We start from the raw sequence: 16631 nt of genomic DNA, 5'->3' as shown, positions 1-16631 counted from the left end.
AATTACTACACACTGCACCTTTAAACCAAAAAACCATGGGCTGTGTATCCTGTACAGTGGTTACAGGATCTGATGGGGTTTAGGAATTAAGAAATTATAGACTTTCTTTCTTTTTATATGACTTTCTGATTTGACAAATATGTTTTGGTCCTGAGACTTCCACAGAAGATATACAGTATGTACATGTTTTAATATTCTGATTAATTCTATTATTGATTGCTATCAGGATGTGAGAGAGTTTTAACAAGTAACAAACATTTTTTAAATAAAACAAATTACCTATACCCTACCTTTAAACATCAACCTCTTAAATAGTTTCTAATTTTCATTGTTCAAATAAACATTTTCATTTCATTTCATGAGACACTTTTATTAAACATGGTGCCGGTGTTCTGAAATATTCAGTGTCTGAGATTGTCATTGACACTGGGTAGAGCGCACATGAATATTCATGAGTTTCTTGTTGTGTGTTAAAGTGACTCTGAAAATATTACTGCACGTTCCTCGTCTGACAGAAAAGTAATTATCCTACCATTCAACGTTAAAGGAAATTCATTTTATATTCTAACTGTTATTCATGCACAGCATTGCTCTTTTTATTATTTTCGCAAATGCAAAATATGTCCACAAGTAACTTTTAGCTTTGACATTTACAGTAGGCTAAATGTGCAAGAGATTAGGTTGAAAACCCTCTGCTGCACACAAAAGATCTCATATACAGTAGGCTCATTACCCTGCATCATACCACCCTGTTTTCATCAGTGATGCCATTTATACTGCTGTAATATCACTGAATATCGGCTCATTCACCCTTTTTGAGCTCAGCGTGAGAACATTAGGTCACTTTTTGCAGCCTGACTGAATCATCTTATTACTCTGTTCCTGATGATGATGTCACTGTTGCTAGAGCAACATGTTCTCATTGGTATGTGTAAATGATACATAAAAGTGAGATGCTAAACTGCTTTCTCATTCATGGCCTTTAGAATATACGGATGTCAAACATGGTTTGAGACACTTATCAAACTGACCCTCACACCTGCTGACCAATTTTAATGTAGCCTATTTTGGTCAATTGATTTATTTAGCTTAAAATGTATGCTGCATATTTTCTTTTTAATTAAAAAACCTATTGACATGTTGCATCATATTTTTTTTATGTTATTATAATGAATTTATTATATATTAGTGCTTAATTTATTTATATGTATTATGGGGGAAAAAAGAAAATATGCACTACCATTCAAAGGGGTTTATAAAAGGATTTTATTCAGCAAGAACAGTGGCAGTAAAGACTTTTAGATTGTAATTTATTTTTTATTTTTGTATTTAAATATTAAGCACCACAACTATTTTCAACATTGATAATATTAAGAAATGTTTATTGAACACCAAATCTCCAAATATTAGAATGATTTCTGAAGGATCATGTGACACTGAAAACTAGAGTAATGATGCTTAAAATTCATGCCATCACGGGAATAAATTATATTTTAAAATATATTCAAATTATTTAATAATATTTTAGAATATCAAACATTACTGATTTTACTGTATTTTTGATCAAATATATGCAGCCTTGCTGAACGAAAGAGAATTTCAAAAACATTAAAATATATCTTACTGACCCACAAACTTTTGAACGCAAATGTTCTTTCAAATGCATTGATGTTTAGGGGAATAATACATCTACCTCTGCTGTGTTCATAGATAACATGTCTTCAGGACTTCTTTGGTGAGGATGATATATTCATCGCCTGCGGCCCAGAGAAGTTTCGCTACCAGGATGACTTCCTTTTGGATGAGAGTGGTAAGTTAATGGATAATAGATCTATCCTTTCTTAAATTTGACTGTAGCTTCAAATTCTGTTTTAGTGGTTAGTAATTAAGTTTAAATGTAAATAATTAGCATATTTTACAACATTGTATTATTTGAGAGTGGAAGTTATAACTTTAGAATAAGCTCATCAGCTGTAGTTACTTAATTAGCTGTAGCATTTGTTTCCCCTGTCATTATCAGTGTTGTTTTTTGAATGTGTGCTATATACACTATATTACACTATAATATACTTTGGGAAACCCTCCAAATCTTTGAATTCAGGTGTTGCAATCACTTCCATTGCTACAGGTGTATAAAATCAAGCATAGGCAATCTAATGGTCTGGGTTTGGCGGTTGCCAGGAGAACGGTACTTGCCTCACTGCATTGTGCTAAGTGTAAGGTTTGGTGAAGGGGGGATTATGGTGTGGGGTTGTTGTTCAGGGTTGAGCTTGGCCCCTTGGCTCCAGTGAAAGGAACCCTTAATGCTTCAGCATAACAAGACATTTTGGAAAATGACATGCTCCTAACTTTGTGGAAACTGTTTGGAGATGGCCCCCACCTGTTCTGACATGACTGCGCACCATATAGTGTACGGTATTTTAAAGCTTTTTATTTTAAAGGGATAAATGTTTATTTAGCCGTACGACAATTTACTGACATTTGTCATTATTATTATGACATAGTTGATTACTATCCAGTTTTATTAAAACAAATGGGAAAAAAAAGTGAATTGGCATTGAAATTTTCATGCAGAAGCAGGCATCACACTATGAGCTATTTTAAAATTCTATTGATAGACATATTGGTCTAAGAGCAAAGCAGCCTGTCAGATTTCCTCTGATCAGACCTCCAGGATGTCGGGCTGTCATACTTGGGCCAGACAGAGGTTGCGGTAGATTGATCGGCGGTGACATCAGGTCATCCACACAAATGAGACTCTTCGGTGTTTATTACAGAGACAGGAGGATCATACTGTAGAGCTGGAAGAGAGAAAGGTGGGCTCAGTCCTCTGCAGTAAAATCAACTGAGTGAATTCAGATGTGTTTCTCTTTTGCTACCTTTCTCAGAGTGCAGGGTGATGAAATCGCAGTCCTATGGCCGTATTTCTTCCATGCAGGGTCGCTGGTCTCCACGCAGTGGTGGACCCTCAAGAAGGAGCAAGTCCCCTGGTTCCAGCAGCTCAGGTATGTCATTTAATTGTCCCATCATGCTTATAAAATCTGTCTGATGAGCATTCATGTAGCTGTAAACTGTAGGTTGGGTGTAGTAGGCTGTGACTCGTGAAATCTAAACTGGTTGCTTGTCAGTTTATTCGTTGCAGTTTCAGAATTTGAAGTTGTAAATTGCAAACATGGATAAGTGTGGTTTGTTGTAGATTGAGCAGTAATTATCTCCAAATCCCTCTCAGCATTCTCAGAAGATGTGCTTGAGGAGGAATGTCCCAAATTGGGCTACTAATTTGGCTGACACTTGTCATTTACTCATAGTCGCTCCATCTGTAATGAGCTCTTGCATCAGTTAAGTTTCATTTAATGGGATGTTTTAGTATTCAAGTCAGTGATTTTTGATTGTCTAATTTGCTGGAGCTCTTCATGAAGTTTTTGTGATGTGATGTCAAAAAAAAAAAAACTTTTTACAACAAGGATGATTAGAATATAATTACATTCTACACAGCCTATTGCAGGCTTAGATTACTGAGCTGGTTTAATTGGCTCTGTTTAAGTAGACTCCAAGACACTATTTCTAGAGTAGAAAAAAGACTACTTATTTTTTTATTTTCTTTATTCTATTTACTCATCTATTCCATTATGTTATATTCTATTTTCTATTATATTCTGCTTAAGCAGACTCCAAAAACACTAACAGCCAGAGCATTTTATGAATAGAAAAAATATTCTATTCTATTCTATTCTATTCTATTCTATTCTATTCTATTCTATTCTATTCTATTCTATTCTATTCTATTCTATTCTATTCTGTATTCTTTTTGTTATATGACATGATGTTCTCATTTGTTCTGTTCTATTGTTCTTTTTTATTATGAACTAACTTTCTCCTCTCTTCTATTGTTCTTTTTTTGGTTTTATATGATCTATTTTGTTTTTTTCTTCTATTTTATTAACTTCTATTCTATTAACTAAAAGCCTGAACTTTTCTAGAAAAAAAGATTCTACTCTACTCTACTCTACTCTACTCTACTCTACTCTACTCTACTCTACTCTACTCTACTCTACTGTACTCTACTCTATTCTATTCTACTCTACTCTATTCTACTCTACTCTACTCTACTTACTCTACTCTACTCTGCTCTACTCTACTCTATTCTACTCTACTCAATTCTACTCTACTCTACTCTACTTACTCTACTCTGCTCTACTCTACTCTACTCTACTCTACTCTACTCTACTCTACTCTACTCTACTCTACTCTACTCTACTCTACTCTACTCTATTCTATTCTACTCTACTCAATTCTACTCTACTCTACTCTACTTACTCTACTCTGCTCTACTCTACTCTACTCTACTCTACTCTACTCTATTCTACTCTACTCTACTCTACTCTATTCTACTCTATTCTACTCTACTCTACTCTACTCTATTCTACTCTACTCTACTTACTCTACTCTACTCTGCTCTACTCTACTCTACTCTACTCTACTCTATTCTACTCTACTCTACTCTACTTACTCTACTCTACTTACTCTACTCTACTTACTCTACTCTACTCTACTCTACTCTACTCTACTCTACTCTACTTACTCTACTCTACTCTGCTCTACTCTACTCTACTCTACTCTACTCTATTCTACACTACTCTATTCTACTCTACTCTACTCTACTTACTCTACTCTACTCTACTCTACTCTACTCTACTCTACTCTATTCTACTCTATTCTACTCTACTTACTCTACTCTACTCTACTCTGCTCTACTCTACTCTACTCTATTCTACTCTACTCTACTCTACTCTACTCTACTCTACTCTACTCTACTCTACTCTACTCTACTCTGCTCTACTCTACTCTATTCTATTCTATTCTATTCTGTAGTACTACTTCATTATGTTCTATTCTATTGTTTTATTATGATCTATTTTATTCGGTTTTCTTCTATTTTGTTCTGTCATGGTCTATTCTATTCTTGTAAGAGTTTAACTAGTTTATCTGACTATTGTCAAGCTGATATCCCATTTTGTGCCCAAACTACTTTAAAACCAGCTAAATAAACTGGCTTAACTGGTTAGAAACCAACCAACAATTTTTAGACTGGTTTAAGCAGATTTTTTTTTTCTGCAGAACGCTTTTCTCTGTTTGTGATGCATTGGCACCATTTTGCAGTGTTACGCTCTAAATGTCCAATGCTAACACATTTCTGACATCAGTGTTGTCACAGTGTGTGTTTGTGTGTTTGTTAGCCTATTTTTGTGCATTTGTCCACTATAGTGTGTGTCTTCTATTTAAACCCAAACCTATCAAACTGAATTGTTTGTATCTGTTCCTCACGGAACAAAAAATGCATGAAAAGTTGCCCTGAACATCCAATTGATCTAGGACTCATTATTTTTCCTGGAATAGATCATGAATCATCCCTTCCTGGCGTCGATGTTCCAGGAAAACACCAGGCATTCATCCGGTCAGGCATTCGCCACTTTGTAAGGTGTATAGAGACATGTCAAAAACAACAACAAAAACAGAACAATTATTGTGCTACGGCTCGAGACTGTTCTTCAAGTTTTGTATTCTGGGCTGGTACAAAATGAGCCCTTAAAACAGACTCGCTACGCGTGTTGTTTAGTAATGAGTCGGTACTGAGTATCAACCTCATTCTCTGAAGATGACACAGTCCGGAAAGGATGTAGATGAGCATAAACTAGGTGATTGAGCCAAATTGTTTACGAGGGATATTGCAAGTGTTCTTTTGGGAGAATAGAGGTGCCTTATCACAGATGTAACACATCCACACTGGCAAAAGGTCTCAAAGGACAGAGATCTGCCATGCAGTCTGGACAAACAAATCTAGTGTAGTAATTGTTTTTTTTTTATCGAACTGAAAGTTCATTTAAACAGCACCAACCTTTGGTATAAGGGAAAACATTTGCTAAATAATAAAAGAGATGTTGTTTGGTTTTGTGACACTTAGTAAATCAATTAAAAAGAAGACATTTTAATTAATATTTTAATTGGAAAATGTTTTGGCTGGTAAAACATTTGCTGGTGCCATTTAGTTTTTGTTTCAAGTAAATAGAATAATAAAAAAAAGAAATAGTGGACTAAGCAAAAACAATGAAATATGGATATTACTTAAATTGATGAATAATGTAAACAAGAATCATGAATTTTGATGTAATTGGATATATTAGTTTTAGCCATTCACTTCTTGGTTTATGTGGGATGAAATGTACCGTTTATCATTATCTTTATATGTTTTTGAAATATAAAAGTGATTTAGGTGCATCAAAGTTATATTTAAATTATTTTAAATCCCAAGCAAATTGCAGGCAGTACATTGGGTGCTTGTTTAAATTTTTTTTGTGTGTGTGATTTAGCTGTCTGCAAGATTTGTTGACTATGTGTCCCACAATTTGCAAGGAGATTGGAGTATAAAAAATTTCAATAAAATAAAAATAAATGCTATATAAGGCTATGCTTAAGCATATGGATTGTTTAGTTAATTTTATTTTATTTATCATGTTTTTATTGACATTAAATTATTTATGCCAGCCATTTATGTATATTGTTAGATACAACATATTTATATAATTAAATGAATAGTATTCTATATTAATATATATATATAGCGTAGGATTTAAAATGTAAAAAAAATTGACATTTTAAAATAGATTAAAATAGATTTTATTTTTGTTTTAATTCTAATACTACTTCACAATATAACTTTTTTTATAATTATATAAATGGCGCTTTGGTGAGCAAAAGAGACCTCTTTCAAAAACATTACCGACCCCAAATTTTTGTATGATATTTAAAAATGGTGCATAAATCCCACATCCACCTGTTAGAAACTATGTGAATATGAAGTCTAATATTACTGTGACTAATATTTTTCCCACACTAGCTGCATTTACTCACCCAAGTTTGTTGTTCAGTAATCACACACATGAATGACAGCTGATCTGATAGCCCTTCAAATCTGTTTTCCATCCCCAAAATAGCACGATGATGCATTCTCACTCTCCACACACTGAATTATGTCAGGCTTTGAAAGTGTATCACAGATGGCGAGGGAGCACGATATTCGGATCAGAGTGGCACACAAACACAGAGTAACATTGATATCTGTGACTGAGGTGGCTTTATTTGTTACTTGATGTGTTCTGAGAAGCTTTGGAAGGAATCATATTAGTGGCCGAACCTCTGAATCATAGCGTAATCTGAGCTTTATTTGTATTCACACATTGTGGAGTGATACTTCAGAAATCCGCTCGAAACACCACGTCATCCACTCGGTTGCACTTACGCCGTTCAGGAACAACTCAACAGTGTTTTGCCATGAAATCTTTTTGGAGATCTTTATAGTCACCCACACAGACAGCACTGCAACTACGATATGGCATGTTTATGAGAGAAACTCCTCCCTCTGTGGCTGTTCATGACGTAAGGTGTGCGCAGAAACACACTTTATACATCCTCTCCTCCTCTCCCACACTCATTCATACTCTAGCTGCCTCACAGTCACTATGAGCGCAGGAGGAATCGCAGTTTGCTCTGGCAGCCTGCTGCACTCTTTAGCAGGTAGGACAAATGTGTGTTGAGTGGCAAATTCAGAAAGATTCGATATTTTGAAATTAAGTTAGCTGTTCATCTCTTCATTTTTAGTTTTTCATTGTAGCTGAATGAAGGGTTGATATTTATGCTTTTGGCTGTGAGGTTTGTTTTCATCATCCTAAGCATCATGTGTATGCTTCTGACATTGAAGGAACTGATTGTTGTTAAAGTGTTGTAGAGATAATTGCTTGTATACACATTGTTGCACATAATATATATATATATATATATATATATATATATATATATATATATATATATATATATATATATATATATATATATATATATTGTGCAATAATATATAACTATAACTAGTATTTGACCATGTCTAACATGAAATGTATTCAGATTTAAAACCTACAAATAAGTGATCAGTTATGAAGCAACTTGACTATTATTTATTAAAGAGCCATACAAGCATTTCGTGGGTAATGGCATTGCAAATGAAAATTATTTTTCCGGCCATAAAATGACTTTAATTTGCCTCTTTGCATTGGAATTCTCTATTTTATTATTTTATTATTTAAATTTGTATAATAAAAGATATTTGTATAATTTGGACAATAATTATTGCACAAATAGTATTTAGTACCAAAAGATAGTACAGATAGTACATAGTAAATATTACTAAACTAAAATATAGTTTATTTAATAACATTTATTTAATTGAAAAAATAGTTTAGGTGTACGGTCACATTTGACTATGATAGTAAGGAATATCTCAGGGCTAAATACAAGAAGAACATAACATTACAATGTTGCATTGTCTCCATCACTCTCCATTTTAAAATGATACTGTAAATGCTGTTAATGTAATAATTACTGCACACTATGATGTACTGTTTATCAAAAATGGCTGCAAATACCTGTATATCGAAGCTGTTGTATGTTTAAATGTATTGATTGACACAACGCTGGTTTGTTGTAGATCGTTGTGCTCACGTGACCGATCGCTGCCGCGAGATGAACGCATGTTTTTCAACGGCCCTGGTTTTATTGACTTACGGTCGAATGCAACCGTGTGTGTGTGTGTGAGAGAGAGTGAGTGAGCGAACGAGTGAGTGAGTGTGTGTGTGAGAGACGCGCGAAAGGCAGAGGGAGAGCTAAGGAAATGCAGCTGAACGAATATGCGTGCATCATTTAAATAGCGTAAAAAAGGAATGACGAAACGCACTATGAGGCAGCCAGTGTTGATTCTGTGGCGGTCTGCCGCAAATTAGTCAGTGTGGGAAACACTGGTGTAGGTCTACTTGCATTTATTATGCTGTTATATTAGGATTATATGTCTTAAAATGACAAAAATATAATTTTTCGCTATTATTTCTGGGACGATATATCGCGAAACCAAAAGTAGTATTGGTGACAGGCCTAGGAGTTTGCATGTTGTGTCTGTGTATGTTTCCTCTATATCTTCCCCCGGGCCTCCGGTATTCCCCATAATCCATGCATGATAGGTCAATTGGAGTCGGAGACACTAAATTGTCTGTAGGTGTGAATGTGTGTTTAAGTCACAAGCAAGCGGCAACCTCCCACGGTCTCTTTCGAAGCCAACGCGGAGTGACTAAACTGCAATTCATCGACTGGCACTTAGAGACAGGCTCCAAAAGGGAGTCAAGTCTGTATCCCTCCCATGTTAAAATGCCCAACTTTACAGCAGAAAAAAACTGTTTACAGCCTGGTACAAAAAGTGTTTTTGGTCTATATAGATAATTTTGCACTTTTAAGGGGGTGAAAGTTCTGCATAAATAAGGCCGTGGCCACTTGAGTGACAGGTGGATTGCCACTATGGTTGAGCTAGGTGGGCATGGTTTGGACAACCAGGCACCTCAGCTCCACCCAAATCCTGCTCTTTGCCAATTTTCCGTTATCCGGGATTGACGGTGATGCACTGTCAAAGATGTCAACAGCCGGCTTTAGGTTTCAAAATGTTTTTGAGAAACCTACGGGTGACATCACGGACACTGATATTTACCAACCTGTTCTTCTATATTTCAGCTAACGGAACAGCAGGAAGTCAGCTGTCGACCCCACGCTCAGGCAAATCTCCCAGTCCATCTCCCACCAGTCCAGCCAGTCTGAGGAGACGAAGGGTGAGATCTGTCACTTAAAAGACTTTTCACATCTGCTGCATTGCTGCAATGTACTAAAAAGACTAAAAATACAATTTGCCTGGTGTTAGTCTACGTGGAAATTACTTATTTATATTTACTTATATTTATATTTTATATAAAACCATCAATCACTTTCATCTTTCTGTTTGACCCTAATTGTAAAAAAATCTGTACTAAATAATTCAACTTTCACCCAAAATGTTTCCTAGCAACAGCAGACAAGCATATTGACCTGGCTGTGGGCCTGCTCCATTTCCTTTAATTACGATGACAATTTCAGACCCCTCCATGATTTCTAAGTGGGAGAACTTGCAAAATAGCAGGGTGTTCTATATATATATATATATATATATATATATATATTTATATATATATATATATATATATATATATATATATATATATATATATATATATATATATATATAATACACTGCACACATAATATATTATGTATACAAATACAAATTTTTTGGATGCAGTTAATCTCGATTAATCATTTGACAGCACTAATTTAAATATAATTTAAAAAAACGGGTAATTGCGACTTTTCACAATTCTGACTTTTTTCTTACAATTGCGAGTTTATACACTCACCTAAAGGATTATTAGAAACACCATACTAATAGTGTGTTTGACCCCCTTTAGCCTTCAGAACTGCCTTAATTCTACGTGGGATTGATTCAACAAGGTGATGAAAGCATTCTTTAGAAATGTTGGACCATATTGATAGGATAGCATCTTGCAGTTGATGGAGATTTGTGGGATACACATCCAGGGCACGAAGCTCCCGTTCCACCACATCCCAAAGATGCTCTATTGAGTTGAGATCTGGAGACTGTGGGGGCCATTTTAATACAGTGAACTCAGTCATGTTCAAGAAACCAGTTTGAAATGATTCAAGCTTTGTGACATGATGCATTATCCTGCTGGAAGTAGCCATCAGAGAATGGGTATATGGTGGTCATAAAGGGATGGACATGTTCAGAAACATTGCTCAGGTAGGCCGTGGCATTTAAATGATGCCCAATTGGCACTAAGGGGACTAAAGTGTGGCAAGAAAACATCCCCCAAACCATTACACCACCACCACCAGCCTGCACAGTGGTAACAAGGCATGATGGATCCATCTTCTCATTCTGTTTACGCCAAATTCTGACTCTACCATCTGAATGTCTCAACAGAAATCGAGACTCACTCAGTCTTCAACTGTCGCATTTTGGCGAGCTTGTGCAAATTATAGCCTCTTTTTCCTATTTGTAGTGGAGATGAGTGGTACCCGGTGGGGTCTTCTGCTGTTGTAGCCCATCCGCCTCAAGGTTGTGCATGTTGTGGATTCACAAATGCTTTGCTGCATACCTCGGTTGTAAGAGTGGTTATTTCAGTCAAAGTTGCTCTTCTATCAGCTTGAATCAGTCGGCCCATTCTCCTCTGACCTCTAGCATCAACAAGGCATTTTCGCCCACAGGACTTACGCATACTGGATGTTTATTCCCTTTTCACATCATTCATTGTAAACCCTAGAAATGGTTGTGCGTGTAAATCCCGGTAACTGAGCAGATTATGAAATACTCAGATCAGCCACAACAACCATGCCACGCTCAAAATTGCTTAAATCCCCTTTCTTTCCCATTCTGACATTCAGTTTGGATTTCAGGAGATTGTCTTGACCAGGACCACACCCCTAAATGCATTGAAGCAACTGTGATGTGATTGGTTGATTAGATAATTGCATTAATGAGAAATTGAACAGGTGTTCCTAATAATCCTTTAGGTGAGTGTATCTCGTCATTGTGAGAAAAAATGTCTTTTGATAAAGAGTCACAATTATCTTTTAAAATGTTTTATTCTGTAGAGGAAACACGCTTCCATAGAGATTCTTTACAAAACATTGAAAACAATATTACCAACCCCAAACTTTTGAACATTACAGTGTTTGAATGTTGTGATACCTGCTCTGCTCCAGTTTCCATAGAAACTGACCTTTTATTTTCCTCTGTAATACCTCTGCTCAGTTTAGAATGTAGGTCTGTGCTACAAAAATAGTGTTTTTATGTAATATTTTGTTGAACAGTATTCTAAATAATAACGAAAATGACTTCAGGCTCTTCAATAACAAAAAAAAAAAAAAAGTTGTAAAATGACTGGCTCTTACTGTAATCTCTCTGAAAGGGCTCTCAGCACAGTGGCTCCTCTCTCTCTCTGGCCTCCACCAAGGTGTGCAGCTCCATGGATGAGGGCGATGGGCCAGGCAGTGAAGGTGAGGGACCCTGGGATACTTTGACAAAACCTATAATTATTGTTTTATCATCTTCTTCATCAGAATGTTACATCCCATATCTTTTTCTTTCTAGCTGAGCTGATGGAGGATTGTCCTCAGGTTCCTGCTTCCATAGCTGAGAGGTACAAAGTGGGACGAATGATTGGCGATGGGAACTTTGCCGTTGTCCGAGAGTGTATGGAGAGATCCACAGGCAGAGAGTACGCTCTGAAGATCATTAACAAGAGCAAATGCAGGGGAAAGGTGAGAACACTTTAATATAAATCTAAATCCTGTTCAGTGACACAAATGCGTACATAGTATGTGTGTGAACATCATGTAATGTTTTCTGACATGTTTTCTGTGGCTCCTAGGAACACATGATCCAGAATGAGGTGTCTATTCTTCGGAAAGTTAAGCATCCTAACATTGTTCTGCTGATTGAAGAAATGGACACATACAGTGAGCTCTACCTGGTCATGGAGCTAGTCAAGGTGAAATATCTGACATTTACATATAGTGTATATATTATATAAGTTAAGGCTCTAGATTGTGACAAAATGGTCCATTTTACAAACTTTTTTCCTGCCGGTGTGACAAATTGTTATTAGAGGTTAAGCAGAAGCGACTGAGAAGAGCCATTTCTGTTGCATGTGATATGTAAAACGGCAAACGATTTAAATGGAATGAAAGCGGAACAAAACCGTAGTAGTTGAGCTGCGCAGCACGGATCGTTTATCAGCTCGGACCAATAATAGACAAATGCTGCGCAAGTTTATAACAGGTTTACTCGTGGCCTGATCTTTTATCACACAACATCGTTTCTACACAGCTCTGCCACAAAATGAATAGCATTGCTGCATTCAGCACAGAATTCTCTGTTATAAACCATATCAGGTCAAACATCGTTGATGTGGAAACCAGGAGAAACATGAACAAACAAGTAATAGAAGGCTTTTCAGTCTTTTATTAATACATTATTCTTGAGCAACAAATCATCACAAAATTAAAATAGCATTTTAATGATTTCTGAAGGATCATGTGACACTGAAGACTGGAGTAATGATGCTGAAAATTCAGCTTGCATCACAGGAATAAATTACATTTTAAAATATATTACAATAGAAAATGGAAAAATTCAATTTCATAATAGTGTTTTTACTGTATTTTGATCAAATAAAAGCAATCTTGTTGAGTTTATCTTTTGAAAATATTACAAAAACTATTTTTTATTTATATTATAATATTTAATATTTATTATAATATATAATATTTAACTATTTATTAAATCTGCTCAGATATATTCCCTGAATGAACAATGAAATTGTGTGTGCATGAACAGGGTGGCGACCTCTTTGATGCCATCACCTCCTCCAACAAATACACAGAGCGGGATGCCAGCGGGATGCTGTATAACCTGGCCAGCGCTATCAAATATCTGCATGGCCTTAACATTGTTCACCGTGACATCAAACCTGAAAATCTCCTGGTGGGTGTTAGAATATTACAGAGAATATTGTCACCATAATGACAGTATTACATTGCTACTTTCACAAACGCTCCGTGTAATGACACTCAGAGAGGCAGATGTTTAGTTTTTTCCCTCTCGAGCGCAGAAAACCTTAAATAACTCTTCTTACACAAGCTTTAGAATAAATATAGCTCAACTCAATAGTGGCTCTAGTTTAACCATCTTATCAAACACAACTCTGTGTTGAAATTTGTGTATATGTAATGACAGTATGAAGAACACAACAGCTCTGACAAAGCCATAATAATATCCTGGGAGTTATGTAAAGTTGTGGCTCATAAGTTTAATGCATGCTGCAAATTATATAAATGATATATATTATATAATTTTAAATTATATTAAGTATGTAATTTTAATTATGATTTAGTTTTTGTATGAACCTAAATAGCAAGTATTTTTGTGCATGTATATGTTTAGGTCTATGAGCACCAGGATGGGAGCAAATCTCTGAAACTGGGGGATTTTGGCTTGGCAACCGTTGTGGACGGTCCGCTTTACACCATCTGTGGCACCCCAACCTATGTAGCTCCAGAGATTGTCGCAGAGACGGGGTAAATTATGTCTTTGTTATCATGAAAATAGGTTATTCAAATCATATTCACAACTGAGTATGAAAACCAGAATATAAGTCTGGAATAAAGCTTGGAGACTGCTGTCATATTGTGTCTTTCTCTGTATGTTACAGGTACGGCTTGAAGGTTGATATCTGGGCGGCAGGGGTCATAACATACATTCTACTTTGTGGCTTCCCTCCTTTCCGTGGGTAAGTACAGCATCACTGTACTGTACAAACGAAAGTTGCGAGAGACTTCTTGATCAAGAGCAGCTCCTTAAATGTGAAAAAAAAATTCTTGAATTTGTCCTTAGTTGATTAGATTGTTGTGGCTTGGTATTGGTCAATCTCATGGGAGTGACAGGTTGTCCTTCTATCAAATTTAGAGAACAAATTACCGCTAAGTAAAATGCAGTTGAATTGTGATGTCTCACTCCCTCTAGTGGACGTTTTCTATAATTCTGTTTTGACCTGCACATGTGCAGAGGATGGATAGTGTGAGAGCAGCTGTACTTTAAGGTCTTATAGCAACAGCAAAATACATATTTATGAATATTCAAATCCTATTGGCATATCTGTTTCTTCAGGAGCACAGATGACCAGGAGGCTCTTTTTGACCATATTCTGATGGGACAGTTAGATTTCCCTCTTCCATACTGGGACAATGTATCTGACTCTGCAAAGGTTGGTGCACCAAAACAGAGTCTGAAAGTTCTGATAAGAAACATACACCTCACTCTCTTCCTTTCTTTCCATACTTGCTTTTTTTCAGGCACTTATCACCTGCATGCTGCAGGTGGAGGTTGACCAGAGATACACTGCTCTGCAGGTTTTAGACCATCCCTGGGTTAATGTAAGACTTTGTTCAGTTGTGTGTGTTTTATTTATTTTAAAAGTATACTTACCATTCTCAGACTATTGGTAGGTAAGTGATATGTGGAGGTATTTCCCTGTTCTTTCTCAGGATGACAGAATGTGTGAGAATGAGCGCCAGTTGTCTGTGGCCGGCAAGATTAAGAAACATTTCAACACGGCCCCCAAACCCAACAGCACCACTGCAGGAGTCACTGTCATAACAGTAAGAATCATCTATATACTGTAGCTCTTATGTTTAAATGTCTATAATTTGTTGTCATATCAGTGTTTATCTTTTTTATAACAGTTCATATATCCACATGACTTAAAGCCAGTATTTTCAAATCAGTTATTGGTGCACAGATGATGCCAATAATAGGCTGCCATAACTTTAATGTGTTACTCCCATATTCCAGGAGAGTGACATATTTTTACTGGAGTGTTATTGGTGTTAAAACATGGTATTTTTCTCTTGTTCAGGCTTTTCTCAAGAGAGTGACAGACATTTGCGTCAATAGTTTTGATGTAAAAAAAATGCACCGCATTCTTTAGAGCTTGAATAGCTATTGTCTTTTGGAACATTATGCTTAAATATAGTTTATGTATTGAAATATTCTGGAGGTTGTGCTCTTATCTCATAGCTATTCGCTGACTCATCCATCAGCTCTTCTTCTTTCATTCCTCTTCTCTCCTGGCAGACTTCATCCTTCAGCTTTCTTATTGCTGTGACATCTCCTCCTCTGATTCTGCTCTCTGCTTATATAATGACTGTCAGCACTGTTGTCCGGGACTGAATCAAATTTAGCAAATTAGTTTCCTCTTTTTTATGTTTTTCATACATGATTTTTCTGTTTTTGTAGGACAATTGCATATTATAACTAAATCATTGTGGAAGAATTTAAAGGTCTAAAATATAAACACTTAATAGGCTTATATATATATATATATATATATATATATATATATATATATATATATATATATATATATATATATATATATACCGAAGTCTATGCTCACCAAGGCTGCATTTATTTCAAATATACAGTATAAACAGTACTATTATGAAATATTGTTACAATTTAAACAACAGTTTTTCTATTGTAATATATTTTAAAATCTAATTAATTCCTTTAATGGTAAAGCTGAATTTTCAGCATCATTACTCCAGTCTTCGGTGTTACATGATCCTTAAAAAGTATTTTTATTTTTTAATATTAATGTTGAAAACCCTTGCACCTGCTGCTTAACATTTTTGTTGACACCATCTGTCTTACTGACCCCAATATATATTAACATTTTGCATAATTTGTTTGCACATTGCTTTGCATGTTTACCGTTTCATTAGCTTCCTGTATAGTTGTTTTTATTGCCCAAACCGAGTGTTTGTATATCACTGGTGAAACATTATAAACACTTGGTTTGCTCACTGCTATGTGTCGAGTTTGTAAAACTCTACACATCACACCTTTATTGAACAGCACTTCATGGCTCAAAGCTTGTGCTGTTTTACACGGTGAAAGTAAAAATCTAATCTATTGAGTTCCACTCATTTCTCTCTGCTCAGCCGGACGAGGGGTTTACCATCAAGCGTTCAGGGTCTTTGGACTGCTACCCACACCCAGGGATGTATTGGATAAGGTATGCCCACAGAGCGGCTCTAACCGCCAGTGTTTCCATGGCAACGTGCTGGCAGTCTCCATAGTCCCTTTC

General features: G+C 35.9%; 1 protein-coding gene across 4 annotated transcripts in view; it reads left to right on the top strand.

The window, feature by feature from the left end:
• dclk1b (doublecortin-like kinase 1b) overlaps positions 1 to 16631 on the top strand; it is a 53215-nt gene that overhangs the window by 30906 nt on the left and 5678 nt on the right. For 2 of the 4 annotated variants that reach the window (XM_067450416.1, XM_067450418.1), the window contains 12 exons: positions 1711 to 1810; positions 2889 to 3005; positions 9604 to 9698; positions 11892 to 11979; positions 12074 to 12243; positions 12354 to 12473; positions 13322 to 13468; positions 13928 to 14061; positions 14196 to 14273; positions 14651 to 14747; positions 14836 to 14916; positions 15028 to 15141. In XM_067450416.1, coding sequence (XP_067306517.1) covers positions 1711 to 1810; positions 2889 to 3005; positions 9604 to 9698; positions 11892 to 11979; positions 12074 to 12243; positions 12354 to 12473; positions 13322 to 13468; positions 13928 to 14061; positions 14196 to 14273; positions 14651 to 14747; positions 14836 to 14916; positions 15028 to 15141 — 1341 coding nt within the window. Of the gene's footprint in view, positions 1 to 1710; positions 1811 to 2888; positions 3006 to 7495; positions 7573 to 9603; positions 9699 to 11891; positions 11980 to 12073; positions 12244 to 12353; positions 12474 to 13321; positions 13469 to 13927; positions 14062 to 14195; positions 14274 to 14650; positions 14748 to 14835; positions 14917 to 15027; positions 15142 to 16485; positions 16560 to 16631 lie in introns of those variants that run through there. The other 2 variants (XM_067450417.1, XM_067450419.1) reach the window with 2 other exon arrangements.

The sequence above is a fragment of the Pseudorasbora parva genome, chromosome 8, assembly GCF_024679245.1.
Source record: "Pseudorasbora parva isolate DD20220531a chromosome 8, ASM2467924v1, whole genome shotgun sequence".
NCBI lineage: Eukaryota > Metazoa > Chordata > Actinopteri > Cypriniformes > Gobionidae > Pseudorasbora > Pseudorasbora parva.
Note: the sequence above shows the minus strand (reverse complement) of the source record. Positions and strands in the feature narration are given on the sequence as shown.